The sequence below is a fragment of the Elephas maximus genome, chromosome X, assembly GCF_024166365.1.
Source record: "Elephas maximus indicus isolate mEleMax1 chromosome X, mEleMax1 primary haplotype, whole genome shotgun sequence".
NCBI classification, from domain to species: Eukaryota; Metazoa; Chordata; class Mammalia; order Proboscidea; family Elephantidae; genus Elephas; species Elephas maximus.
Window position 1 is genome coordinate 5,074,621 of NC_064846.1, and position 27,813 is coordinate 5,102,433.

Consider the following 27,813-nt stretch of genomic DNA (forward strand, 5'->3'; position numbering starts at 1 on the left):
TCACTTAAAGCACAATAAAAATTATTAAAAAAAACACTCTGAGTTATACCTCTTTTAAACAAAAACCATGTCTCTGCTTTATTTTCCCCCCTCCCTATGGCTGAAAACATGGCAGAACAATGAGGACACTGAGACTTGTTTCTCAGCTCTCCAGCTGCTCCATCTCACTGAATGACACTCTTCTCCACTCAGTTGTCCAAGCAGAAACCTGGGGTCCTACTGGATTTGACTCTTTCCTCCAGCATTCAGCCCCTCAGCTGGATCTAACCACCTCCACTCCATACAATGCCCTTGGTCTGAGCCATTAATTACACCATTTCTCTCCTGGATGACTGCGCTGGCCACTGGCCTCCCATTTGGTCTCCCTGACATCGCCTCTTACGCCTTCCCACCTAATCCAATCCAATCTTCTTTTATTTTTTAAAGTTTACAGTTGGGACGGTATTATGAACTAAACTATGTCCCTGCACTGTCATTAAAGACACAAAGTAGGAAAATCCCACCTTCATTGTTAAATATGTGGTAAGAGTTAGCATGAATCCAATTCCCACCTGGAAGTGGACCTGGGCTTCACCTTCCCACATCTCCATTCCTTGCCATCAGTCACTTCCATGGCATTTCCTCTTTCTGACCTTAACAACCCAGAGTCAGACCTCACCCCCAGCTACCCGGAGCCAGGTCAAAACACACAAGTTAGAAGGACTCTGTCTTAGTTATCCAGCGCTGCTAGGATAGAAAGTGGGTGGCCTTAATAAAGAGAATTTTATTCTCTCACAGTCCAGTAGGCTGGAAGTCCGAATTCAAGGTGCCAGCTCCAGGGGAAAGCTTTCTCTCTCTCTAGGCTCTTGTCATCAGTCTTCCCCTGGTCTAGGAGCTTCTCAGGCTCAGGGACCCCAGGTTCAAAGGATGCTTTTGCTTCCAGCTCTTTTTTCTTGGTGATAGGAGGCCCCCCAAGTCTCTCTGCTCGCTTCTCTCTTTTATATCTCAAAAGAGATTGATTTAAGACACAATCTAATCTTGTAGATTGATTCCTGGCTCATTAACATAACTGCTTCTAATCTTGCCTCATTAACATCATAGAGGTAGGATTTACAACACATAGGAAAATCACCTTAGATGACAAAATGGTGGACAATCACACAATACTGAGAACCGTGGCCTAGCGAAGTTGACACACATTTTGGGGGGACACAATTCAATTTATAGCAGACTCGGTCCTTCTTCATCAACTGCCCGTGCAGCCTTTGCCACCCAGTCATCCAGGGCTGAGCCTTCATTAAAAAATCGGACTTCGCAGCCTTTCTCTGAATTAGCCACCCCAAGCTAAGTCAGAGTCTTATTGCCCCCGTGGGTTCATTAATTTTCTATAATGGCTCAGAAAATTCATGGAGACTACGTATACTTAAAAAAAAAAAACCTATACTTACAGTTACCCATTTCTTATAACCAGAAAGGATACAAATGAAGAGATTCATCAGGTGCAATCTGGGAGAGGACCAGACAAGTCTTCATTGTCCCCAGGGACATGCTACCCTCTCTGGTTCTTGAGTGCTCTCGCTTATCTAGGAAACCCAACTGCTTTCGTGTTCAGAGCCTCTTATAGAAATGCATATGCATGATGCACCTCAGTGCATAGTCATGTTTGGTACTTCATTGCATATGTATCATCAACCAAATCAATGAATATGCGTGCTGACTGTATCATGCCCCCCTCCCCCTTTTCCTGAAGTTATCTGGCCAGGTGTGGTCTTTGGAAGGAGCCCTGATGACGCACTGGTTAAGCACCTGGCTGCTAACCAAAAGGTCAGCTGTTTGAAGCCACGAGGAGTTCCATGGGAGAAAGATTTGGCAGTTTGCTTCTGTTTTTTTTTTTTTTTCTTAAATTACAGCCTTGGAAACTCTATGGGACAGTTCCACAGCAATGGGTTTTTGGGTGGTCTTTGGGGATTCCCAGTACATTTGCAAGTGTTGCCTGGCTATTTTGCGAAACAAAGGCAGCTTGATTGCTGGCAAATCCCAAGGGTTATTTTCAGGAACCAGAGACAAAAGGCCAAATGGAGTTCTTTGTCCCACACAGTCCCCTAAAAAGATATGTTGAAATCCTAACCCCTGTAACTGTGAATGTGACTTTGGAGAAATAGGGTTTTTCTTTGAAGATGTTATCAGTTAAATCAAAAAGTCATCCCAAAGTAGGGTGGGTCCTATCCCTTCTGAGTGGCACCTTATAAAAGAGAATAGACATGGAAATAGAGTCAGGCACAGGGGGAAGATAGCATGGGAGGATCTTTCTACAAGCCAAGAAATGCCAAGAAATGCTCAGGGCTGCCAGAAGTTGAAAGAGACAAGGAATGATTTGCCCCTACAGCCAACTTCTAGCCTCCAAAACTGTGAGACAAAACATTCTTGATCTTTAAAGCCACTTTGTCTTACAGCATCCCTAGAAGACTAAGACAGGCAGATCCTGTTAGTTGCCTGTCCATTTGCTGCTCTCTCCCTTCCCTCCTAACATGAAACCTGCCCCTGAATCGGGAAAATGGATCAGCTCCCTAAGTCCATGGGATGGTTTAGAACTGGGCATGTGACCCACTTCTGACCAATGAGATTTAAGGAGGAAACTTCTGGGGAGTTTCTGGGAAAGAATATCCTTCCTGTTAAAAAGGGACTCACTTTAAACATTGTCACGTGATACATGATGCTTGGAGCCATGGCAGCCATCCTGCAACCATGAGGGCAAAGCAAATAGGTTTACAGAGAACCAATCTGAACCCACAACATGACCATGCTACTAATTAACCAATCCTGGAGCCCTGGTGGTACAGTGGCTAAGAGCTCAGGCTGCTAACCAAAAGACTGGCAGTTGGAATCCACCAGCCCCTACTTGAAAACCCTATGGGGCAATTCTACTCTGTCCTATAGGGTCGCTATGAACCAGAATCGACTCGATGGAAACAGGTTTTGTTTTGTGTTCGGTTTGGAACGACTTACCTCTAACCCTTTTGTTATATGGCAGGGGTCAGCAAACTTTTTCTTAAAGAGGCAGACAGTAAATGTTTTAGGCTTTACAGGTTTTATGGTCTCTGTTGCAACTACTCAACCTTGGTATTGTAGTGTGAAAGCAGCCCAAGACAATATGTAAATGAATAGATGTGGTTATGTTCCAAGAAAACTTGGAACTTTTGATTTTCATATATCACCCATATTATTATGATGATGATTTTTTAATCAATTTAAAAAATGTAAAAACCATCCTTAGCTTGCATGGGCCATACAAAAATTGGAGGTGGGCAAGACTTAGCCCACAACAGTTCATAGTCTGTCAATCCCTGTTATATGGAATAATAAAAACCCCTACCCTTAGACTTTTTTTTTTTTCTTTATGGCAAGGAAGGGATGTTTTCTTACTTGCAGCCAAGAGTATACTAACTGAAAAAAAATTTTTTCTTTTCTTTTCTTTTTTCTACTGTTTCTATTATGAAATATTTCAAATATACCAAAAAGCTCACAAAATAATAGAACAGGCACCTATGCTCCACTACCCAGATTTAATAGATGTTAACATTTTACCACTTGCTTACTGAAAGTGAGAACAACTTGAAACACTTATTGATGAAGATCAAAGACCACAGCCTTCAGTGTGGATTATACCTCAACATAAAGAAAACAAAAATTCTCATAACTGAACCAAATAAGCAACATCATGATAAAGGGAGAAAAGATGGAAGTTGTCAAGGATTTCATTTTACTTGGATCCACAATCAAAGCTTATGGAAGTAGCAGTCAAGAAATCAAACGACGTATTGCATTGGGCAAATCTGCTTTTTGCAAAAGACCTCCTTAAAGTGTTGAAAAGCAAAGATGTCACTTTGAGGACTAAGGTGAGCCTGGCCAAAGCCGTGGTGTTTTCAATTGCCTCATATGCCTGCGAAAGCTGGACAATGAATAAGAAGACAAGAAAAATTGACACCTATGAATTACGGTGTTGGCAAAGAAAACTGATGCCTTTGAATTATAGTGTTGGCAAATAATATTGAATACACCATGGAATGCCAAAAGAACAAACAAATCTATCTTGGAAGAAGTACAGCCAGAATGCTTCTTAGAATCGAGGATGGTGAGACTTCAGCTCAAGTACTTTGGACATGTTGTCAGGAGGGATCAGTCCCTAGAGAACCACATCATGCTTGGTAAAGTAGAGGGTCATTGAAAAAGAGCAAGACCATCAAGGAGATGGATTGACACACTGGCTGCAACAATGGGCTCAGGCATAACAGCGATTGTGAGGATGGCACAGGACCGGGCAGTGTTTCGTTCTGTTGTGCATAGACTCGCTATGAGTTGGAACCAACTGGACGGCACCTAACAACAACAACATTTTACCCTACTTGTTTCAGATATCTCTTATTTTCTTAAAGAGATAAAACATAACAGCTGAAAGCCACACACTGCTCCCTTACACCTCCCCCCACAGAGGCATCCCTTGCTGTGAGGTGGGTGTGGACCTTTCCATGCACCTGTGGGTTTTGTGTGTGCATGTGTGTTTGATACTTCTACGTACTAATGCATTTTATGTGCTTTTAAACTTCACATAGATGGCATTGCACTGCACATAGCCTTTTCAACTTACTCCCCCCTCCACCAATATTATCCATGTTGATACACATACAGCTGATTCAGTCACTTTTGCCATTGCCTCAATAAACCACAATTTCCCTCAACACTTCCCTATTGAGGGGAAGTTGATTGTTTTCCTCATGCCCAAGGAATCTTACATTGTGTTCACTGTAGCAGTTTGTATTGATAGTAAAATACTGGAAACACACAAGGAAAATAATAGAAGTTTAAAATAGTGGAAACTACTTCACATCCACTAGGATGACAGTTTGCCATACTGTGGAGGCTTGCGTGTTGCTGTGATGCTGGAAGCTATGCCACTGGTGTTCAGATACCAGCAGGGTCAGCCAAGGAGGGGACAGGTTTCAGCTGAGCTTCCAGACTAAGACGGACTAGGAAGAAGGACCCGGCAGTCTACTTCTGAAAAGTATTAGCCAGTGAAAACCTTATGAATAACAGCAAAACATTGATATAGTGCCAGAAGATGAGCCCCCCAGGTTGGAAAGCACTCAACTGGCGAAGAGCTGCCTCCTCAAAGTAGAGTCAACCTTAATGACGTGGATGGAGTAAAGCTTTCAGGACCTTCATCTGCTGATGTGGCACGACTCAAAATAAGAAGAAACGGTGGCAAACATCCATTAATAATCAGAACCTGGAATGTACGAACCAGGAATCTAGGAAAAATGGAAATCAACAAAAATGAAATGGAACGCATAAACATTGATATCCTAGGCATTAGTGAGCTGAAATGGACTGGTATTGGCCATTTTGAATTGGACAATCACATAATCTACTATGCTGGGAATGACAACTTCTGCAAGGAAGACCAGTTAATGCAACTATTATTCAAATTTACACACCAACCACTAAGGCCAAAGATGAAGACATAGAAGATGTTTATCAGCTGCTGCAGTCTGAAAATGATCGAACATGCAATCAGGATGCATTGATGATTGGAAATGGAAAGTTGGAAGCAAAGAAGAAGGAATGGTCGTTGGAAAGTAAAGCCTTGGTGATAGAAAAAATTCAGATCAAATGATAGAATTTTGCAAGACCTACGACTTCTCTATGGCAAATACCTTCTTTCACCAACATAAACGGTGACTATACACAGGGACCTCAGCAGATGGAACACACAGGAATCAAATTGACTACATCTGTGGAAAGAGATGATGGAAAAGCTCAATATCATCGGTCAGAACAAGGCCGGGGCCGACCGTGGAACAGACCAACAAATTGCTCATATGCAAGTTCAAGCTGAAACCAAAGAAATCCGAACAAGTCCACGAGAGCCAAAATATGACCTTGAGTATACCCCACCTGAATTTAGAAACCATCTCAAGAATAGATTTGATGCACTGAACACTAGTGACCGAAGACCAGACCAGTTGTGGAATGACATCAAGGACATCATACATGAAGAAAGCAAGAGGTCATTGAAAAGACAGGAAAGAAAGAAAAGACCAAGATGGATGTCAGAGGAGATTCTGAAACTTGCTCATGAATGTCAAGCAGCTAAAGCAAAAGGAAGAAATGATGAAGTAAAAGAACTGAACAGAAGATTTCAAAGGGTGGCACCAGAAGACAAAGTAAAGTGTTATAATGACATGTGCAAAGACATGGAGATAGAAAACCAAAAGGGAAGAACATGCACGGCTTTTCTCAAGCTGAAAGAACTGAGGAAAACATTCAAGCCTTGAGTCAGAATAGTGAAGGATTCTATGGGGAAAATATTAAACAATGCAGGAAGCATCAGAAGAAGATGGAAGGAATACACAGGGTTATTATACCAAAAAGAATTAGTCGATGTTCAACCATTTCAAGTGGTAGCATATGATCAGGAACCGATGGTACTAAAGGAAGAAGTCCAAGCTGCTCTGAAGGCATTGGCAAAAAAACAAGGCTCCAGGAATTGACGGAATATCAATTGAGATGTTTCAACAAACGGATGCAGCACTGGAGGTGCTCACTCGTCTATCCCAAGAAATATGGCAGACAGCTTCCTGGCCAACTGACTGGAAGAGATCCATATTTATGCCTATTCCCAAAAAAGGTGATCGAACCAAATGCGGAAATTATAGAATAATATCATTAATATCACACGCAAGCAAAATTTTGCTGAAGATCATTCAAGAACGGCTGCAGCAGTATTATCGACAGGGAACTGCCAGAAATTCAGGTGGGTTTCAGAAGAGGACGTGGAACCAGGGATATCATTGTTGATGTCAGATGGATCCTGGCTGAAAGCAGAGAATACCAGAAGGATGTTTACCTGTGTTTTATTGACTATGCAAAGGCATTCGACTGTGTGGATCACAACAAATTATTGATACCATTGTGAAGACTGGGAATTCCAGATCACTTAATTGTGCTCATGAGAAACCTTTACATAGATCAAGGTGCAGTTGTTCAGACAAAACAAGGGGATACTGATTGGTTTAAAGTCAGGAAAGGTGTGCGCCAGGGTTGTATTCTTTCACCATACCTATTCAATCTGTATGCTGAGCAAATAATCCAAGAATCTGGACCATATGAAGAAGGACAGGGCATCAGGATTGGAGGAAGACTCATTAACAACCTGTGTTATGCAGATGACACAACTTTGCTTGCTGAAAGTGAAGAGGACTTGAAGCACTTACTAATGAAGATCAAAGACCACAGCCTTCAGTATGGATTGCACCTCAACATAAAGAAAACAAAAATTCTCACAACTGGACCAATGAGCAACATCATGATAAATGGAGAAAAGATTGAAGCTGTCAAGGATTTCATTTTCCTTGGATCCAAAATCAACAGCCATGGAAGCAGCAGTCAAGAAATCAAAAGATGCATTGCATTGGGCAAATCTGCTGCAAAGGACCTCTTTAAAGCATTGAAGAGCAAAGATGTCACCTTGAAAACTAAGGTGCGCCTGACTCAAGCCATGGTATTTTCAATCGCATCATATGCATGTGAAAGCTGGACAATGAATAAGGAAGACGGAAGAAGAATTGATGCCTTTGAATTGTGTTGTTGGTGAAGAATATCGAATATACCACGGACTGCCAAAAGAACGAACAAATCTGCCTTAGAGGAAGTACAACCAGAATGCTCCTTAGAAGCAAGGATGGTGAGACTGCGTCTTACATACTCTGGACATATTGTTGGGAGGGATGAGTCCCTGGAGAAGGACATCATGCTTGGCAAAGTACAGGGTCAGCGGAAAAGAGGAAGACCCTCAACGAGTTGGATTGACACAGTGGCTGCAACAATGAGCTCAAGCATAGCAACGATTGTAAGGACGGCGCAGGACCGGGCAGTGTTTTGTTCTGTTGTGCATAGGGTCGCTATGAGTTAGATAGAACTTGATGGCACCTAACAACAACAACAGGATGAGTGTTATCAAAATTTTTTTTAAAGGAAAATAACAAGTGTTGGTGAGAATGCGGAGAAATTGAAACCCTCGTGTATCGTTGATGGGTAAAATGGTACAGGCACTTTAGAAAACAGTCTGGTGGTTGCTCAAAAAGCTAAATACAGAATTCCCATATCATCCAGAAATTCCATCCTAGGTATATACCCCAAGGATTTGAAAGCAGGGATGCAAGCAGGTACTTGTACAACAATGTTTACTTCAGAACTGTTCACAATAGACAAAAGGTGGAAACAACCCATATGTCCATCAAAAGATGAATGGATAAACAAAATGTGATACACTCATACAATGGAATATTACTCAGCCATAGAGAGGAATGAAGTCCTGATATATGCTACAATGTGGCTGAACCTTGAAAACATTATGCTGAGTGAAATAAGTCAGTCACAAAAAGGACAAATATTGTATGATCTCACTTATATAAAATACCTAGAATAGGCAAATGCATAGAGGCAAGAGAAGATTAGCGGTCACCAGGGGCACGTAGCAGGGGGAATGGGCAGGTACTGCTGAAGAGGTGCTGAGTTTCTGTTCGGGGCGATGAAACAGTTTTGGAAAGAGATGGTGGCAATGTTTGCACAACGTGATGAACATAATTAATGTCACTGAAATGTGCACTTAAAATGGCTAAAACAGTAAAATGTTTCTTTTATGTATTTTACCACACAAAAAAACAAAGAACAGTGAAAACAAAGTATCTTGTCACTTCTTCCCACTGTTGGTAAGGGGAGTTTTCTGGTAACACGGGTTTGATCATGTCCCTCTCCTGGTGAAAACTCTTTTTTTTTTTTTTAATTACATTTTATTGTATTTTCAATGAAGATTTACACAGCAGTTTAGGTTCAAATTCAATAATTTCTACACAAGTTGTTCAGTGACACTGGTCACATTCTTTACAATGTGTGAACATTCTCATTATTTCCGTTCTTGTTGTTCCATTTCCGTTAACCTAGTTTCTCTGCCCTCTTGCATTTTCATCTTTGTTTTAAAGTAAGTGTTGACCATTTGATTTCATTACAGGTGATTTTTTAAAGAAGTACCGTACTTACAGGTGATAATCATTATTTTGTGAGCCAATTTGTTATTTAGCTACAAGGTGACCTCAGGAGTTAGTTTCAGTTCAAGGTTTGATGAGTATCTCAGGGCAGTAGTCTCAGGGAGTCCGTCGGCCTCAACTAGTACAGTAAGTCTGGTTTTGTTTGTTTGTTTTTAGAAATTTGAGGTTCTGTTCCATATTTTTCTCCCATTCTATCAGGGTCCATCTATTGTGGCCCTGATCGTAAAGGTCAGTAGTTGGTAGCTGGGCACCATCTAGTTTTTCTGGTCTCAGGGTAGATGAGGCCATGGTTTGTGTAGATTATTTGTCCTGTAGACTAGTTTCTCCCTTAACTGGTAAAAACCTTTTGGTGCTTCCTTGTTGCCCAGTCTCCTGACCCTTGGCCCTGTGCTTTTGATCCTCGCTTCTTAATCCTTGCAGCTCTGCTCCTGCCATATTGAACTGCTTTCCATTCCTCAAATGCTCCAAGCTCCCTTCCACATTTGGGTCGTGCTTTTGGCCGAGCATAAAGCTCCCAAGGCGCTCTGTGTCCTGATCCTCCTACCTCCCAACCCCTGTCCCTCTCACCCTTGCTTCTCCAATATGACACCTCCTGCTCTGTCCCATGCCTGGAATGCCCTCCTCCCCAGCTCCACTTCTACCCCCACTGCCCACCCCTTTGTTTTCCCCACCCAGATAGGTGTTCCCTCACCAATGAAGCCTTAGTGAGCTTCCCTCGACTTGGGAGAATCAACTCCCATGTGCCTCCAGCATACCACTTGCAGACATCTATTGGAGCACGTCTCAGAGAGGGCTGTCTGCACTTACTTACTACTTCTCCTCTCTAGTCTGGCAGCTACTTGACTTCAGGCACCATGTCCTTCAGGCCTCTCTCTTCCCCCAGCATTTAGCACATGGAAGACACTCGTTAAATATTTGATGAATTAATAACTGGATGATGCATAAAAAGTCTGATCTCTGCGGCATCAACCCCCAGAAAAAGGAACTCGAATTACGGTGCTTGGTATGTGACTGACAGAATCCAATCTAACCGAGTCTCCCATGTGGATATTTGAAACCAGCAAGGCCCCCGAAGCTTTGCTTTGGTAGAATGATTCAACCCATTTTTGTATTGCTCTAAGTTTTCCTAAAATTAATTTTAAACTATTCTGAAACATCAGTAATCGACTAAATTATTTACCTTTCTTTAGGCAGGCTTCTTTCCATGGTACATAAACCTCTAAAGAGAAGAAAATCCATACCTTTTAGGAAACAGGTTCACAAAAAGGATACCTAGACACTAACTGGTAGCGTAGTTCAGGGATCCAAGAGTTAATGTTGCTTCCAGAAGGTGACCATTGGCTCCTTAGTTGCCAGAAGGATCTGGTGCAATGATTACACATTAGTGGTTTCATTTCCATTGACTTTGGGGAAAAGATGTTCTTAGTACTTTATACCAAAGAAAAAGTCATAAGTGGTGTTCCATGAAGTTACGACACTAAATTTCTTGTGTCTCTTATGGAAATCAATCTTTCTGACATACAAGTATGACACCAATCTAAAAACGTCTTGTTTACCTGACAGCACTGCAGTCCAAGAGGTGCCATATAAGGGAATTTTAAAATTTTCTTAACTTACCCCTTTAAATCCCAGAGTTTATGCACTTGGACTGGAAATGCTTCTAAATATACTATGTACTTCTTAAGAGAATGACACAGAATTCTATTTAGCATTCTCTTATATCCCCAGCATTATCCCCTGGACTTTGTGATGCGAAAGAGGCTACTGTGATGCCAAGAGGGTTGGCCTGGGAGTTGGAGAATTGAGTTGCCATCCCAGATTTTCCTTTTTTTTTATTTTTTATTGTACATTACATGAAAGTTTACAGAGCAAATTAGTTTCCCACTCGATAGTTTGTAAATAAAGTGTTCCATGGCATTGGTTGTATTCCCCACAATGTGTCAGCACTCCCCCATTTCCACCCTAGTTTCCCCATTTCCTTTTGTCCTGATTTTCTACCGCTTCCTAGTTTTTTCTCATCTTTGCTTTGGGGCATATGTTGTCCTTTTGATCTTATATCATTGGTTGTTCTAAGGAGCTCAGTCCTCTCCAGTGTTATTGTTTATCTTATGGGCCTGTCTATGGTTTGACTGAAGGGTGGTCTCTGGGAATGGCTTCGTTTCCAGTTCAGAAGGGTGTCTTAGGGCCATAGTCTCAGAGGTTCCTCCAGTCTCTCCATCCCGGCTCTTCCATGACTGACTGCTTCCCTTTTGTGGGACTCATCTGAACAATGAAGAGAAAGACTAGATGGTATTGAGATGGTTGTTTTCAGGTATCTGAAGTATTTATCAAGTTTCCAAGTACACATAATTGTGTCCGTATTTTACAAAAGGAATATAAACAGTTACACCCTGTGCCTTCTAGAATTTGGTAGGCTACAGAAGTATGAATTAAATAAAACACATATGACAATTGTCCTGTCAAAGACAAAAAATGCACTGCGCAATGTTAAAACAGGCAAGGTTGACTTTTATTCAAAGAAAGATGTTAGTAGGAAGGGGGAAAGAGCAGTTAGAGGGCAAGGGCCATTGTAATGGGAGGGAGGGGACCATCACAAAGGGGAGAGAGACCAGAACTAAGTCTGAGTTCCTATTGCACTGAAGCAGAGAACTGAGAGCCTTGTAAAAGAAAGTTGGGGATATGGACCACTGGGATGCTAAGAGATGGGGGGGTTGAGGGGTGCACAATAAGGGTTGGGCCCGAAGAGAGGAGAGAGAAAGGCTGGGAAGGTAAGGAAAATCCCTATACTAATGTTATTTAAACAGAGTAGATCATTAAGTCTGTCTCGTTCAGTTGCTCAAATAAACCCTCTCTGGAACATACCAAAGGGTGAGGGATTTTCTTAACAAAGGGCTCAGGTAAAACTCTGATTAAATAGTGCCATGACCTTTAGTTTAACAAGACCAGGGTTTTGTCGAAATAATAAGCAAACTGTGTCTCATCGGTAGGTCTTATTTTTTAAGACCCAAACTTCTAGATTTTTCTTCCCTGGGATGGGCTCACTTAGTACTCTGGAAAACAATAGTCTCAACACTCTTGTCACTCTGAATATCTACAAGTGCAGACAGATAATTAATATATGTCCACAGGGGGATTTGCAACCACAAACTACATGTGAAAACTGTTCCAAAGTGCAAAACAAACCCCCTAAACCCCTTCCAGAGACAATGACGATTAACAATGGATTCAGTGGAAAATTACTTTGTTGCAGTCAATGCCTGAAGTTCTGCCAGAATAGGAGAGAATCAACAAAATAATAGTGTCGGGCTAGATTGAATCCACAGGCCATATTATAGAAGAGGTACTTAATGAGATAGGCAAAGGATGCTGCTTGCTCACCAGGTGAATTAATAAAAGACCCTTTGACCAAGATTTCCATAACAATGCTCTAATTTTCTCAAGGAGAATTTGCTCCAGTGGTGAGTCACTGCCCTTTTCCTGGCATTATTCTAATGACATGAGATAGAAGAAAAGGTCACAATTTAGATCAATGCCATCTTTGCCCGACAGAGCGGGTGAGTCACCAAATGAAACGAACGCTGAAGCACGGTTATCATTTTTGCTGTATATCCGTTCCCCCGATACACTCTACGCACACCACCTTCAGTGAGGTATTTCAGGATAGTGGTTGCTAGGTTTCAGCCCCATTCAAAGCCCTTCATTTCAGCATGGACAAGAAATGGGGAAACTTCTCAAGATAAGAATATTAAATTCACCGTGAGGCACTCAAAGGGCCCAGATGCCTGTATGTTGACTCTGACCACGTAGTAACTGACATAAAATACAAAAACAAAAGTAAGTCAGAGCTACAAGAACTTTGGAAATCATCTCAGCCCCTCTCCTTAGAGAAACTGACATTCAGAAAAGGAAAGGACTGGCCCAAGACCACACATTTGGTGGCAAGATAGGACCAGATCTTCCTTGACCAATGTGCTTCCCAAGCATTAGGTATTCATGAGACACATACTTAGTTTTTGGCTTTAGGTTTTTACAAAATGTTTCTTATTACTTGTAATGGGAAGGAGTGACCAAGATGACCTTTAAAAAAAGATTAAACTTGTTCAGATTTCCAATCTTTTCTAAAATATTAATTATAAAATTATGCTATCATTTTCATTTAAGATCTTTTAGAACTCAAACATTCTGGAATAGGAAGTACAACATAGTCCATTGAGCCAGTGTACAAGGAAGACTGATAGTCTCAGAAACACACTAAACATTCTTTAGAACATGAAGGAAAACCACTTTAACCCAAAGAAACTGTTAGTACAGAGAGATGTCATTAAGCATCAAAAACTACATTGCATGCTCATAATGAAAATAATTAAAAAATTCAATATACCAATGCTTATTTGATTCAAATAATTACATGTGTTTTAACATGTGACCAGGGATCAAGAAGCTTGTTCCTCGAGTTCCATGTGACAATTAAAACATCTGTTGCTCCTGGTGAGAGGCGTCCTGCTGCAACAGCCACCCCAATGGTCTGAAGGGGGGGAGTGATTAGAACCCAGCCAGCAGTGCCTCGGGAGACAGGCCTGGTGATCTGCTTCCAAAATGTCACAGCCTGGAAAACCCTATGGAGCAGTTCTATTGTGTAACACGTGGGGTCGCCACTAGTCGGAATCCACTCAAGTAGGCAACTAAGAACCATTTGTTCTATCCATTCCCTCAGGGCAGCTGGTTTTAACTGTTGGGAGGGGAGCATCTACAAAGTTGCTAGAATGTGACAACTGCTCTCCAACCTAATTCCTCCCAGGCCTGTATTTTCTAAAAAAGATTCATCTCAGTGCATCTTTAGAGGGCTAGCGTAAGCAGTGAGGAGACAGGGATTTGGGACAGGGGAGGCATCCTATTAACAGAGCCGAATAGGGCAGATATGCCTAGGAAACCATTTCCGGTTTTCTCCATTACTTTCTTTCCTTTTGAAACCACAAATCACCTCCTAGGTTTTCCCTATCTGTAAAGGCCACAAAAATGAGGATTCCAGGTAAGGGCCAGGTATCACTGGAGCAGCAGTGGCCATTTCTATGCACGGCTAAGTTGTTTCCAAGTTGGTCATTGCCTGTGCTAAACTTCTCCTTTAACATAATCTACTAGCAGTGAAGCCGTCTCAGGATGGATCTGCAAGGGTACGGTGATTTCAATGGAACCTTCAACACAGCATCGCACAGGGTCTGCCTTTGGTGAATAAAGCGGGTGCCCCCTTGAGGATTTATGCAAGCATCTTCAAGTCCAGCATTAAAAGAGGGAAAATGCTAACTCTTGCAGCAGTTCTCAGTTCTGGCTGCACGTCAGATACAGATAAGAGATTTCCAGGTCCCGCTCCCAGAGGTTCGGATTGGTTAACTTTTAGAATTGCTGCTGTATGGTTTCTGCAAGGTCCTTGTTGTGTAGGATTTTAGAAATTAACAGTTTATGCATGACAAACCCAAGTATCTATTAATTTCTCAAAATCCTACACATAAACTCGTTTAGTTTATTGCAAGGTAGTTATGGCAAGGCATATAAGACCTCACAACATTCATCCAGAACCGGAGAATCAGAATTCACAATTGCAATTACAGTGTTAGTTCAACGGTTAGGGTCCACATCTTTAGATTCCACGCTTTTAAGCAGAGTTACCTTATAGCCACGGTCCAAGGTTGAAAGCGGGGGAGGGGGAGGGTCTCAGCAGGCTCTTGGTGTTTGCCTCTGTAGGGTCGCTATGGGTCAGAATCGACTCCATGGCAACGAGTTGGGTTTTTTTTTTTTTTGTATTCTCTCAGTGAGAAAGCAGAAATTCAGTGTTTACATGTGAAATTCTCACTTTGGCCTCACACAGTAAGGGCTAGTGTGACGCCAAAAACTAGTATGCTATGTCATTTCTCCAGGCTTAGAGATTAGACGATTGTCACATTTTTCTTTTCTTCAAGGTTAGAGATTAGGAAGGTTGTTTAGACTTATGACCTAAGGACAGTTTATAAAGATTAACTATGCTATGTTTTCTTTTATCACAGCATGTCGGGTCAAAGTCAACTTATAGGTTGTTTACCACATTGTTCACATGCTTCTGGGTCTGAATTCAGAAATTTTCTAAGTAACTTTCTCATGGCTTATGTTAGAGAGCCTTACAAAAGTATACATATTTCTAAGTTCTTATCACGAGTGATTATGCAGGCGCATTTTGAAAGCATCACAGTGACTTCTATCTTATGGGTTTTGACGGCATTATAGAAACATACAGAACAGTCATTAGCTGTCCCTGAGGTCCCTGGACATTTTATAATCTGTAACCATATATTCTTATACTGCAAGGCCTCAAATCTGTTAGAAGTGGATTGCAGTTGGGAGCAAGGACTCACTGGAGTCCTCAGCAGCACAGAAAGGAGCTGGAGTGGAATCAACACCACACGGGAGGCCACGGGTCCTTGGTTATGATGGGGTGGCCTGCTGGACATCACCACAAGTACGTCTCAACCTTTCTCACTCCTTTAAGTATTTAAAGCCTATCCACCCCCCCTACCCCCAGCCCACCCCAGACAAGTGTGACCAGGCTTTGCTGTCTCACCTCCCTCACAGACGCCCCCAACCAGTCTAACAACTCACACGTACTTACTGCATAGAGGTTTACTCTTGGCGGCTCTGTACATATTCTACATGGTATAAACAGAGAGGCAGACAAATTCATAAAAAAGAGATGCTAATAAACATACTATTAATTGAATCAAGACACATCAAAGTGACATTACGAACACTTTTAATGACACCAGATGGCTAATTTATACAAATTACAGGCTAGAATCTAATGAGTACAAAACCCATTCAGATAACGGTTAGAAAAGCATCATTTACAAAGGTAAATCGGATTCAAGAACTCAAGCCCGCCATTTTGCTAATTACACATAGCTTTAAATGCAGCGCACCTAAAACGTCCCCCTAGTCAGGGCACTATTCATACTACAGCATACTCAACAACTCTAGTGATTTCAAGTTTCTAATACTTTCAGCATCGTTGTCGAGACATCTCGTTAACAGGTTCACTATGCAAAACTCAAATGAGAATGTGTGACTGTTCTTTGCAAACTGTAAGGTGCTGTGCAGATATAGTTAGCTATTGCTATCATTACTGTTCGGTGAGATTTCCCTGAACTTGGGAGAAAGGAAGACTAGTCTGTATAACTGACAAATATGACTTAGAGAACATCTTTAAAAGAATGCAGATAGTACTTCAAGTACACGTAGCAACAAAACAGGCAAGAAAAGTGTGGCCAGAAGTGATGTTAAGTAGAGGAATTCCACACTGCCTTTTGATGACTACTATATAAGGGGCTAAGTCATTTATAGTACATGTTAATATTTATCTTTAGCTTCCCCAAATCCCTGAAAATAATTTTTTTAAGGTGACTCTTTCTCTGTAAAAACGAAGAAGAAATCTCACCAAGTTACGAACGTGCTGCTTCAGCCCAGCTTTTGTAAAAACGATCTACGTTTAGGAGTCTGAATTCATCAAGTTGTACTACTCTCGTGGGCTACACAGAGCACCTGACAGCCGAGAACTCTGCTGCTGACCTGAGGCCAGGGACAAACCCTGTGCTCTATCCAATGGGCCTAGCAAGTCTACAACTTCACTTGAGCATAATGAAACCATGAACATGAACTTGTCTGGAGACTAGAAATAATCAGCCTCAACCAAACCAAACCCACCGCCATTGAGTTGATTCCGACCCACAGTGACCCCAGAAGAGAGCAGATCTGCCCCATCAGGTTTCCAAAGAGCAGCTGGTGGATTTGAACTGCCAGCCTTTTGATGAGCAGCCCTGTCACTTAACCACTGTGCCACCAGGGCTTGAAATCCATAATAGGTAAGTGTAAAACATGATATAAATCCTTTGCTTCACGTACCTTCAGCTTTAATCTTTCTTCGGGTACACCTTATCTGTGTAACTCTTTTTACTGGCCTCCTTGGGACACTAGCTGTAGATACAAATTTATATGGAAACGGAAAACAAATACCAAACAAGCCAATCATTGCTTTTGGCTAAGCTGATGAGATTCTGATAAGAACATTCTCATGTTAAATTATTACTATGTATTTCTGTTAGGTTGCCATGAAAAATGACAAAAGTTTTTTTATGGAGGCTTACATTTCCTCAGTAATAACTCAAAACTGCATTCTACTATGACATGTAAAATGATATCCATTTGAAGAGCTAATGACATCAGATGCATTTTCAGCAGACTGTTCATTTTTCAGCACAATGGGGAAAAAGAGTACATTCTGGGGGGCAAAATGGGACGTGAGGAAAGTTCTGTTATGGTCAACAGTGCTCATTGGCAGCTCATACCGACACTGCAAGTTCCACCTCCTAATTCAGGTTATTCTTTACAAACAATTTTCAACCAATAGTGAATATATTCCTCACATTTATAAGGGCTCGAACTGTAGCTTTCCTTTCTATACAACATGAAGTATGTACACCGTGCAAGAGAAAACCAGTGAAACATCTTGAAAAATAAATCTATTTGTTAAATACCATATGCTATTTAATATAGTTAAGAATAGCAGCGAACTAGTGAGTTAACAGTTAAAACCGTAGGAAAAAACTAACTGGTTTGAAAACAAGCCTACTTTGTAATAATTTGAAGTATCGACCCTAGCACCCAATCCTAACTTTCAGAGCCTTGGTACTTATTACCAAGAGGAAATTCCAACTGCTTTTACATGCATTCCTAGTTTAAATACTTGCAGAAAAAAAATACTCTCATCACTGTCTACTCAGCAAATGTTTGAAACCAACCAAAATAATCCAACATTGGACATTATTATTTTACAAGTCCAAGAAAAAATGTGGCTTTGTATAGAAAACAAATGAGAGGGCAATTCTAAGCATGACAGGGCATCTGAAGAGGGGATGTCCAGAAATCTACCATTCACTCAAACACCATTTATTAAAATCGTAGTCTTTTTTAGAAAACATTTTACATTTATAACAAATGCTTAAAGAAGACATTTAAACTGTAAGCAACATTTAACTATAAGAAAAACAGTCCTACAATAGTCGTATTCATCTTTTATTGTTCTTGACAATCAAACACAAATGCCTACTTGACGTTCATGCCTAAGCATCACTATTCCTCTAGTCCAGTTCCACCAAAAGAATAAATGATAAGGGAGAACAAATATACGGGTGCTGGCAAACACGTAAGAGATGTCTAGTTAAAAGATTAATGGTAGAATGTGGTTTACTAGAAAGCAGGCAAAGTAATCCCTAACCTGAGAAACTGCAAATGGTTGTCAGGGAAAAGTTGGCAGAATGTGAACTTACACCAAACTTTTACTGTCTACTGAAGCAGCATTAAGAAATGGCTCTCAAAACATAGGATACAAGCCAAAATAGTGGTTATCTCCAGGTGACAAAATTATGGAAAATTCTAATTCTCTTCACATTTTATTATGCGTTTTTCTATTTTCTACAGTAAACATGTATTATGAAAGAAAACATTTTGGAGGCTTGTTTTTAGAGCACACATAAAAACCCACATAAGTAGTACCAAATGGCTGGAAAAAATAGACTAAGGATAGGACCTCAAGGATTATCTAACCATACAGATCTGTGACTTGCTTTGCTCTCTATATCCTTCAATAAAACAAGTCCTTTTATCATGAATGGTCTGATGTAGACTAGTTTACCCATAAAATAATGTAAAAAAAGAATCCCACTGACCAGGGAATTATACTTTATGCAGAATTCCTCAGTGGCATTCAGATTAATTCCAGTGTGTACAATTTAAACATTTTGTAAGAAATCTAAAATAACAAAATCCAATGACCTGGCATTTTTCCTGAGTTAGGAAAGTGTTCCAGTGTAAAATGAAGCTTCAATTTCCTTCTCTGTATCAACCTTAATATGTCCAGAGAAGTACCACGCAAAACCAAGTAAAAGACAAAATGCTGTAAAACACACTGTTGTAAGATAACATTTTTACCAGAATTACGTGGAACTAATTCAACATACTATTTGGAACTAATTTAACTTTTCTAAATTCTCATCTGCAAATGAAAGACACATACAGTTAAAATTGATTATTACAAACCACTGTATTACAAAGATCAACTTTTACACTAGTCAAACATGACTCCTTAGGATTGATTTTAACATGTTCTTCCAATTTTATTATAATCATCACTGCCCCCAGAAGCATTTTCATTTTGAAAAATCAACTGAACGTTATCAGAAGGTGGTGTTCTCTTTAATCTTGTTTGCCTTCACGCCACTGTCGTGAGCCTTCGTTCCACGCCACGTACAGGAACAGGGCCAGCACCACGTGGACAGCAACCACTGCCACAATAGCGGCATAAAAATAGCTGTCCCGACTGGACATGCCCAAGGCGCCTACAAGGGAAAAAGGTTTTCATTTTATTCCAAATTTTACCAAAATACAAAAACCAAAGCCTACTACATTTTATTAGCTATATATTTATCTAGTCAGGAGCCTGGGTGGTGCAAGTGGTTTGCAATTGGCTGCTAACCATTAGGTAGGTGGTTTGAACCCGCGCAGTGACTCTGCAGAAGAAAGGCCTGGCCATCTGATTCCATAAAGATTACGGCCAAGAAAACCCAACGGAGCAGGTCTCCTCTGTAACACATGGCGTCACCATAAGTTGTGGGCCAACCTGATGACTCGTTGCCAAGCCTGTTGCCATTGAGTCGATTCTGACTCATAGCTACCCTGTAGGACAGAGTAGAACTGTCGCATAGAGTTTCCAAGGAGCGCCCGGTGGATCTTAACTGCCAACCTTTCGGTTAGCAGCCACAGCTCTTAACCACTATGCCACCAGGGTTTCCAACCTGATGACAGCTAACAACATTTACCTAGTCAGGCAATTAAAAAGTGAATACTTGTGAGTGGTGATCAACCAAGTACCTACTCAAGGACATGAGTATCTTCTATATACTAACAACATTATCTTAAAAGGAAACTGTAATTATAACTTCATCTAAAGACTTCAGCAACAAAAAGGGAACTTCATTTTCTCTTCCTTCCAATGTCTGTCACCAAAGGTTGGTTGTTAGCTGCTGCTGAGTCAACTCCAACTCATGATGACCCCACGCACACGGGAACAAACCGGTGCCCAGTCCTGTGCCATCCCCATAATGGGTTCTGGATTGCAGTTGTGATCCATAGAATCATCACTGGCTCATCTTTGAAAGTAGATCACTAGGCCTTTTTTCCTAGTTCCTCTTAGTCTGGAAGTGCTCAGAAACCTGTTCAGCATCACAGCAACAAGCCAGCCTCCACTGACAGATGGGTGGTGGCTGTGCATGAGATATACTGGCCAGGAATCGAACCCAGGTCTCCCACGTGGAAGGTGAAAATTTTACCACTGCCCCCACCCAAGGTATACTAAAACCCAAATTTCACTTCCTGTACCAGCCAAGCCCTGCTCTCAAAGGGATACCGAAAGAAATGATTTGCAATCAATTTCACAGAAAACCATAAACAAATAAGACATCAAGCAGAAATAACTGCGAGTGATGAAAAGTACGTTTCCTGAAGTTAAGACTCATTGTGAGCAGTATTTTTGGAAAAGCAAAAACAGTTGGAAGAAACGAAATAGACGACCCAGTCTGCAATTATGAAAAAAAAAAAAAAGCACAGGATCTTAAGTAAATATATTGAGGGGAAAATGTCTTATTTTATGGGTCTAGAGTTACCTTCAAAAACGTATGATTTAGTCGTGAAATATAACCCGATAGGAACCGTAATCATCAAGGCGGTGAAGAACAGGAGCGTCTTCAGGGTAGATGCTAATGAACTTTCACTCCTGGAATAAATTAGACAAAGAAAATCAGCACCTGCTGGGCCGTTCCTGAGCATCCCTGTGTGCAGGCGTTCTAGGCAGCCACAGGCAAGACTCTGAACCGTGGTCCCTGCCTCGGAAGCAGTGGCCACAGGAGGACAAGTCCAGCCAGGGACTCGAACTGGAAGATCCCAGAGCCCTAACTGGGGATCACACCGCCACCACCACCTCCAAGAGGCTGTCATTAAGATCCAGTGAGCGAATGAGTGTGGAAGTGGCTCCTGACCTCCAAAGCATGACAAAAAAATGTACAAATCATAATTACAGATTTTATAACCCCAGAGGTGTGGGAGAAGATACATAGAAAACAACTAATGAATGTTCACAAAGGATCGCCACCAACAAGACCCGATGGATACGGGTCAACGAGACCCGAGAGCCTAAGGAGAAGCAGCAGCCCGGAACAACCCAGATGCAGCTGCAGCCAGCAGACTTCAAAGGCCTGCATAATTAGTAGCTGGAGTAGCTAAAACTGAGGCTCCACCTAAGAAAACGGACACATTAAAGCTTGATGTAAACGTTTTCTATTTGGTAAATTCTGTCTACTGACTATTTTAAAATCAAACACATATTCCAATGAAAAAAGTTTTCTTCTAAAAGCAGTACGATTATCCTTAAGAATGCAATAAAGCTTTTCGAATTACTTAAAGGAAAAGAAATCTGATAAGCTGCTACTTAAAACATTAGCTATATACTGACGGAGCAGGAGAGCAATGGGATGCAGACCTCGAATTCTCATAAAAAGACCAGACTTAATGATCTGACTGAGAGTGGAAAGACGCCAGAGGTCATGGTCCCCAGACCTTCTGTTAGCCCAAGACAGAAACCATTCCCGACGCCAACTCTTCAGACAGGGATTGGACTGGACTACAAGATAGAAAATGATATTGGTGAGCAGTGAGTTTCTATAGGGTCGCTATGAGTCGGAATTGACTCGATGGCAGTGGGTTTTTTGGTTTTGGAGTTTCTTTGCTGAAGTATACACATGAGGCTATGTGGGCAGGGGACTGAGGCTGGTTGAATGGACAAAGGGAATACGGGGAGAGAGAAGGAGCGTGCTGTCTCATTAGTGGGAGAGCAACTAGGAGTATATGGCAAGGTGTCTATAAATTTTTGTATGAGAGACTGGTTTGTAAACTTTCACTTAAAGGACAATAAAAATAAAAAAAAAACATTAGCAATATAAACATCAACATAACAGTACAAAGAAACAAAACTGGGTAACATAAAAATGTTCAATAACAGGAAAATGATTTTTAAAACCGAATCAAACCTGTTGCTGTCGAGTCCACTCCAACTCATAGCGACCTTATAGGACACAGTGGAACTGCCCCATAGGGTTTCCAAGGCTGTGATCTTTAAGGAAACCGACTGCCACATATTTCTCCCGTGAAGCTGCTGGTGGGTTTGAGACGCTGACTTTTTGGTTGGCAGCTGAGTGCTTAACCACTGTGCCACCAGGGCTCCCTATACTATCCCAATTATGTTCAAAATATGTGCACACAAAAAAAAGACTAGATAAAGTACATAACTAAAGTTATTTTTCCTGTTTTCAAAATTGTCCTTAATGTTGTTTTTACTGACTTTTCATTAAGTAAATGTGTACGTTAGCAGCTGTTCTAGACCGTGCTACAAACAAGCCACGCTACTGAATGTGCAGCTTGGAGACACTGCCAGAAACCTTGGACACATGCCCACAGCTTGCCTCATACATTATAAAAGCAGCAAGCCCCAGAACTACAATCACTTAGTTTAAGGTTCCTTTAAAAGAAAAAAGCAAGCAGCCTCAGACTACCTTAACACACTTCTAACCGTATCCCCATAGTTAACACTTGAGCTTGTTCTCTTTCTAGTAATCCTCAACTGGAGGCACCACTGAAGTTTTCATCTGTATCCTTAGGAAGGAGGCAGCCCAGCCTCCAAGGGCCAGAAAAAATAGCCTCTCTTCCATGCACCTTTCCTGATATATGGCCAGCTGGACCAAACTGTCCTCTGCTCTGGGATCCGACTGCATTTAGTTCATACCTGTTAGCCCTGGTGGCGCCGTGGTTAAGAACCCAGCTGCTAACCAAAAGGTTGCCAGTTCGAATCCACCAGCCACTCCTTGGAAATCCTATGGGACAGTTCTACTCTGTCCTATAGGGTCACTATGAGTCAGAATTGACTCAGCAGCATCAGATCGGGTTTATTACAACACTTAATGGAACAGCCTGTTTCCTAGATAGTCCGGCACATTTCTCTGTACCCACAGTGAACCCAGGCTACAGTTATTAAAACTGGGTATACGATTAGCTTGGAGGGTTCTGGCAGCCCAGAAAAGGGAACATCTCAACTTTTTATCAATGGTCTCCAAACTTTTTTGACTCAATAAAACTTCTGACCATCGGTTAAAAAAAATTTTTTTTTTTTAAATACACAACCCAATATAACCAAACCAGTTGTCATCAAGTCAATTCCCACTCATGGCAACCCCATACGTGTCAGGGTAGAATTGTGCTCCACAGCATTTTCAAAGGCTGCTTTTTTACAAGTAGATTACCTGGTCTGTCTTCCAAGGTGCCTCTGGGTGGACTGGAACCTCCAACTTCTCAGTTAGGAGCTGAGCTTGTTAACTGTCTGTACTACCCCAATATAGACATGGAGCCCTGGTGGCACAGTGGTTAAGAGCTCGGCTGCGAACCGAAAGGTCAGCAGTTCAAATCCACCAGCCGCTCCTTGGAAACCCTATAGGGCAGTTCTACTCTCTCCTATAGGCTCACCATGAGCTGGAATCAACGGGTTTGGTGGGGTTTTTTTTGGTTTTAATATAGACATCAAATTTTTTATAAATTATCTACATTCTACTGACACACTCTTTACAACATAAAACACACACAAAAATAGATACTACAAAGGATGAGATTAAAAGTACGTTGAAGTTAATAAATGGAAGTTCTATTTTCTTTTAGTACTTCAATGGATCTTTGCAGATCACTGAATTACACAGCCCTCATCTAATAAACACAAGCCCCCTCACTCTCGGAAGACACCTACTGTTCCCTAGCACTAAAATTTTGGAGGGATTTATTGTGTAACTCTTCCTGAAGAACATGACCATCTCCAGCAGCAATTCTCAAAAACATATAAAAAGTCACCATATGACCACTTCTTTGATGGACCACCCAACAAAGCACAGGACCTTCGTGTTTCTAAGGTGAGTTCAAGGATGTGTTTCAGGTATTCGAGTTTCAGGTTATCTAACTTGATAAAGGGACATAGTTTAGATAATCTAGAGAAAAGGAGGGTTCACAAATTATCTTTAGATTATCCCTGTTGAATACGTATTATCTGGCCCAGATTTTGGAAAAAGGCTTATTATTGAAGAGCTGATATATCATAAAACAATTTTAAACAGCATCAACCTTTCCTTTTGTACATGTTAATTTCTAGCCCCCATGCACTCAGCATACCATATCAATCTGTAGCCTATTTTCTTTCAATTCCCTCTCACTCCTGTTTTTACCTTAACCTTCAAAAACTTTGACTATTTTTCTGGGTTATGGCTGTTGCCATGTGCCATCGAGTAGATTCCAACCCTATAGTGCAGAGTAGAACTGACTCATAGGGTTTTCTGGGCTGTAATCTTCATAGAAGGCACCTTGGTGGCACTGTGGATAAGCAAGCGCTGGGCTGCTAACCGAAAGATTGGCCAGTTCGAACCCACCAGCTTCTCTGCGGCAGAAAGATATGACCATTTCCGTAAAGATTACAACCTCGAAAACCCTATGGGGCACCCACCGGTGATGAATTTTTATGGGAGCCGGTCTCCAGGTCTGTTCTAAGTGCTTAACCATTGTGCCACCAGGACTCCTTCATTTTTCCGGATTATAATTTCACAAATATGGGACTAGGTATAAAGGCAACCTAAGTGCACAAGCTTTTGAAAACTAGGAAACGTCCTCTCACTTTTATAGGCCATTTCCAGTCTCAGCTCACTACAGCTGGTGGCTCTACCGGAACAAAGCTGCTTGGGTAGGACTGGTGATTTATTCTCGAAACAAAGCAACTGATGCAAGTAATTGATTTCCTCTGTGTGTCTCCAATTCAGTATTATTGAGACTTGTTAGAAATGAGGACAGCGAAAGGCCAGAATTAAAGCTGGCCTCACACAAAGGACAAAATTCAGGTTGAGGCTTTTTGTGCCCCCACTCTTACCACCACCTAGAGTTCATCCACTTCACATCAACTTCTGCAGTGAATGCTGAGCAGAGGGAGATTACCACGCTCCCTTTTGTGGCAAGTAAGATTTAAGATGGGAATTCTTTTTTCAACTGCAAGTAGATTTCCATTGCAAATTCCATCAGAAAGCACTACAATCAATCTGGTAAAGCTACTGTATTCCAACCTGACGTACTGAAAAAAATTGGCTGGTATCCTCATAATAGTGGAAAAAATACCCAGGTCGGCATTGTGAGGGACTGAAAAGATGATAGAACTCCAAAGATCAGGGGCTTTGGAGTCAGCGGGCCTGGTCAAATGGCAGCTTCACCACTTACCAATTGTATGGCCCAACTTTGTGATCTTGGGCAAGTTACTTATCCTGACTCTCAACATCACCACCTTTGAAATCGGGAAATGAAGCAGTTTCTTAATTCGGAGGCTGGCTCTAAAGTGCCTACACTGAACCTGGCACAAAGGAGGTCGTCCCATCAATGGGGGCCAACCCCTCCCCACTCCCCAGCCTACCTGCTCTCCCACCAAATTCCTACTCTCAGCCCCCGGCCTACAGGCTCCCCAAGGGAAGCAGTGTCCCCCCAGCCGCTGCCCCTACTCCTTTCCATCTGCACTCCTACAACCAACAGTCACCAAGCCCCTGTGAGGCAGGCCCTGCAGGGGAGGAGGAGGAGGCGAAGCAGGCCAGGTTCCTATACTCAGGGAGCTCTCCCTGGAGTGAAGACAGAGTGCAAGGTCGCACCACAGACAGGGAGAGGAAGCACAGGACGGGGGCTGGAGCTGCAGGCCCGCGACTCAGCCGCCTCGCCCCCCGCGCCCCAGCCCCGTTCCCGATCGCGGGACCAGCCTCCCGTGCGGACGCCAATCCAGCCAGCCCCTTTGAGGTCCCCGGCCCGCAGCCGCCCCAAGGGCCAGGCTGGCCGCCGGCCGCGGGCAGCCGGCCTCCCCACGGCCCGCTCGGGGTACCTGAAGTCGGGCGGCTGCAGGGCATTCAGCGCCGCTTTGTCCAAGCGCTCCATGGCGGCACCACGCCAGCAAGGCTAGAGGGCGGGGCGGTGAGGCTCCTGGCGCGCTCTGTCCGCGGGCGGAAGACAGGGCAACCTGGCCGGCCGGAAGTGCCTGCCGGCGGGGCCGCGGCGCAGGCGCGGCGCGACGAGGGGACGCAGGGCGCGGAGCAGGCGCTCACGTGACTTACCGACCTGGGCGGTGCGGCGTGCGGCCTGCCAGGGGCGGCCTGCGCTCGAGGAGCAGGCCTGGCGAGTGGCCTAGCCACTCCACGTTGAGCCGGGCCTTGCCGCGCAGCATGGTCCTCTGGGGCCGGCGGCGCGGGCGCCGCCCCCCGAGCGCGCACAACCAGCTCTGCTCCCCGCCGTCCTGGCCCTTCTCTCCAAGCTGTGGCAGGGACGCGACCAGGCCCAACAAGGCACAAGTAAGGACGACCAGACGGACGACTGCGGTGCTAGGCAACTAAGCAGTTTCCGACAACAGCAACAACACAAAAAGAGAAATGCACATTATTCTCTCAGCCCTCGAGCAAACGCTTAGCTCAGTAATAATTACCCGCTGTGGACCTCCAGCCGCAGGAAGCAGGGAGGAATTAGCTTAACACTCACCCTCGTTCTTAAAACTAGAGACTGTCAGAGCTGAAAGAGCCCTTGCTGAAAGTGCTGAGAGGGCTGAGAGTGACTGTTCTGGGCCCGATGCCGGTGACCCCAACTTCCACTTAAAGTTACAAACATTTTGCAGCTGCTCAGAAAGCAGCCAATGAGACAACAGAGACTCAAATAGTAAGGACAGATGGGCTTGCCTGGCTTCGGCAACCGAGAGAGGTCTAAACGAAAAGGGTGCGTAAGCCTAGGGTCAGGCTTGACAAAATTAGGCTGCCACTGGCTGCTACCAAGAGGACAGCCCATACATGGTCAATGCCTGGACAAGGCAGCTGACCACACATCTATTTTCTGCGCTACATGGACACAAAGACCACATCTGAAATCATGACTAAACTAGCAGCTTAGAACAGTAGAAAGGGCCATGGACTGGGTAGCAGGAAGCCAGGGTTTAAGTCCAAACTTAATCCCTCTCTGGACCTCATCTGTACAAGGAGGCGGGTGGCTAAGAACCACCTAATGTCACAACTAGGGCAGAACTAGAGCTAATCTACCTCTGGGGTCGGCAAACTGTGGCCAGCAGACCAAATACATAGGGCCTATCAGCCGTTTGGAAACCCTGGTGGCATAGTGGTTAAGTACTATAGCTGCTAACCCAAGAGTCGGCAGTTCAAATCCGCCAGGCGCTCCCTGGAAACTCTACTGGGCAGTTCTACTCTGTCCTATAGGGTTGCTGTGAGCTGGAATCGACTCGACGGCACTGGGTTTTGTTTTTGGATCAGCCGTTTTTGTACAGCCCATGAGCTAAGAATGGTTTTTACATTTTTAAATGGTTGAAAAAAATCAAAAGGAGAACTATTTCATGACATGAAAATTCTATGAAATTCAAATTTCAGTGTCCATAAATAAAATTTTATTGCAACACAGCCACACTCATTCATTTGTATTGTCTGTGGCTGCTTTCACAGTACAACAGCAGTGCTGAGTAGTTATGACAGAGACCCTATGGTCTGCAAAGCCTAAAATA

The 27,813-nt window shown here is 42.7% G+C and overlaps 1 protein-coding gene across 2 annotated transcripts; it reads right to left on the reverse strand.

The window, feature by feature from the left end:
- Positions 1-15,851: 15,851 nt before the first annotated feature.
- Positions 15,852-26,484, reverse strand: VMA21 (vacuolar ATPase assembly factor VMA21). Of its 2 annotated transcripts, none has more exons than XM_049873418.1 (3): positions 26,375-26,484; positions 20,822-20,931; positions 15,852-19,498 (listed from the first exon to the last, which is right to left on the reverse strand). In XM_049873418.1, the coding sequence occupies exons 1-3, from the start codon at positions 26,482-26,484 to the stop codon at positions 19,356-19,358; spliced, it is 363 nt and encodes a 120-aa protein (XP_049729375.1). In that variant the 3' UTR covers positions 15,852-19,355. The 2 variants fall into 2 exon arrangements, with proteins under 2 accessions (XP_049729375.1, XP_049729376.1); XM_049873419.1 differs by lacking the exon at positions 26,375-26,484 and adding an exon at positions 26,146-26,315.
- Positions 26,485-27,813: the final 1,329 nt, after the last annotated feature.

What these genes read in the sequence shown, in the direction of transcription:
- VMA21 (XM_049873418.1), bottom strand. Translation starts at nt 26,484, where the DNA reads ATGCTGCGCGGCAAGGCCCGGCTCAACGTGGAGTGGCTAGGCCACTCG. An exon ending in ACGCCGCACCGCCCAGGTCG is followed by an intron (nt 20,932 to 26,374) that starts GTAAGTCACGTG and finishes AATTTATTCCAG; the next exon opens with GAGTGAAAGTTCATTAGCAT. An exon ending in TAAATCATACGTTTTTGAAG is followed by an intron (nt 19,499 to 20,821) that starts GTAACTCTAGAC and finishes TTTCCCTTGTAG; the next exon opens with GCGCCTTGGGCATGTCCAGT.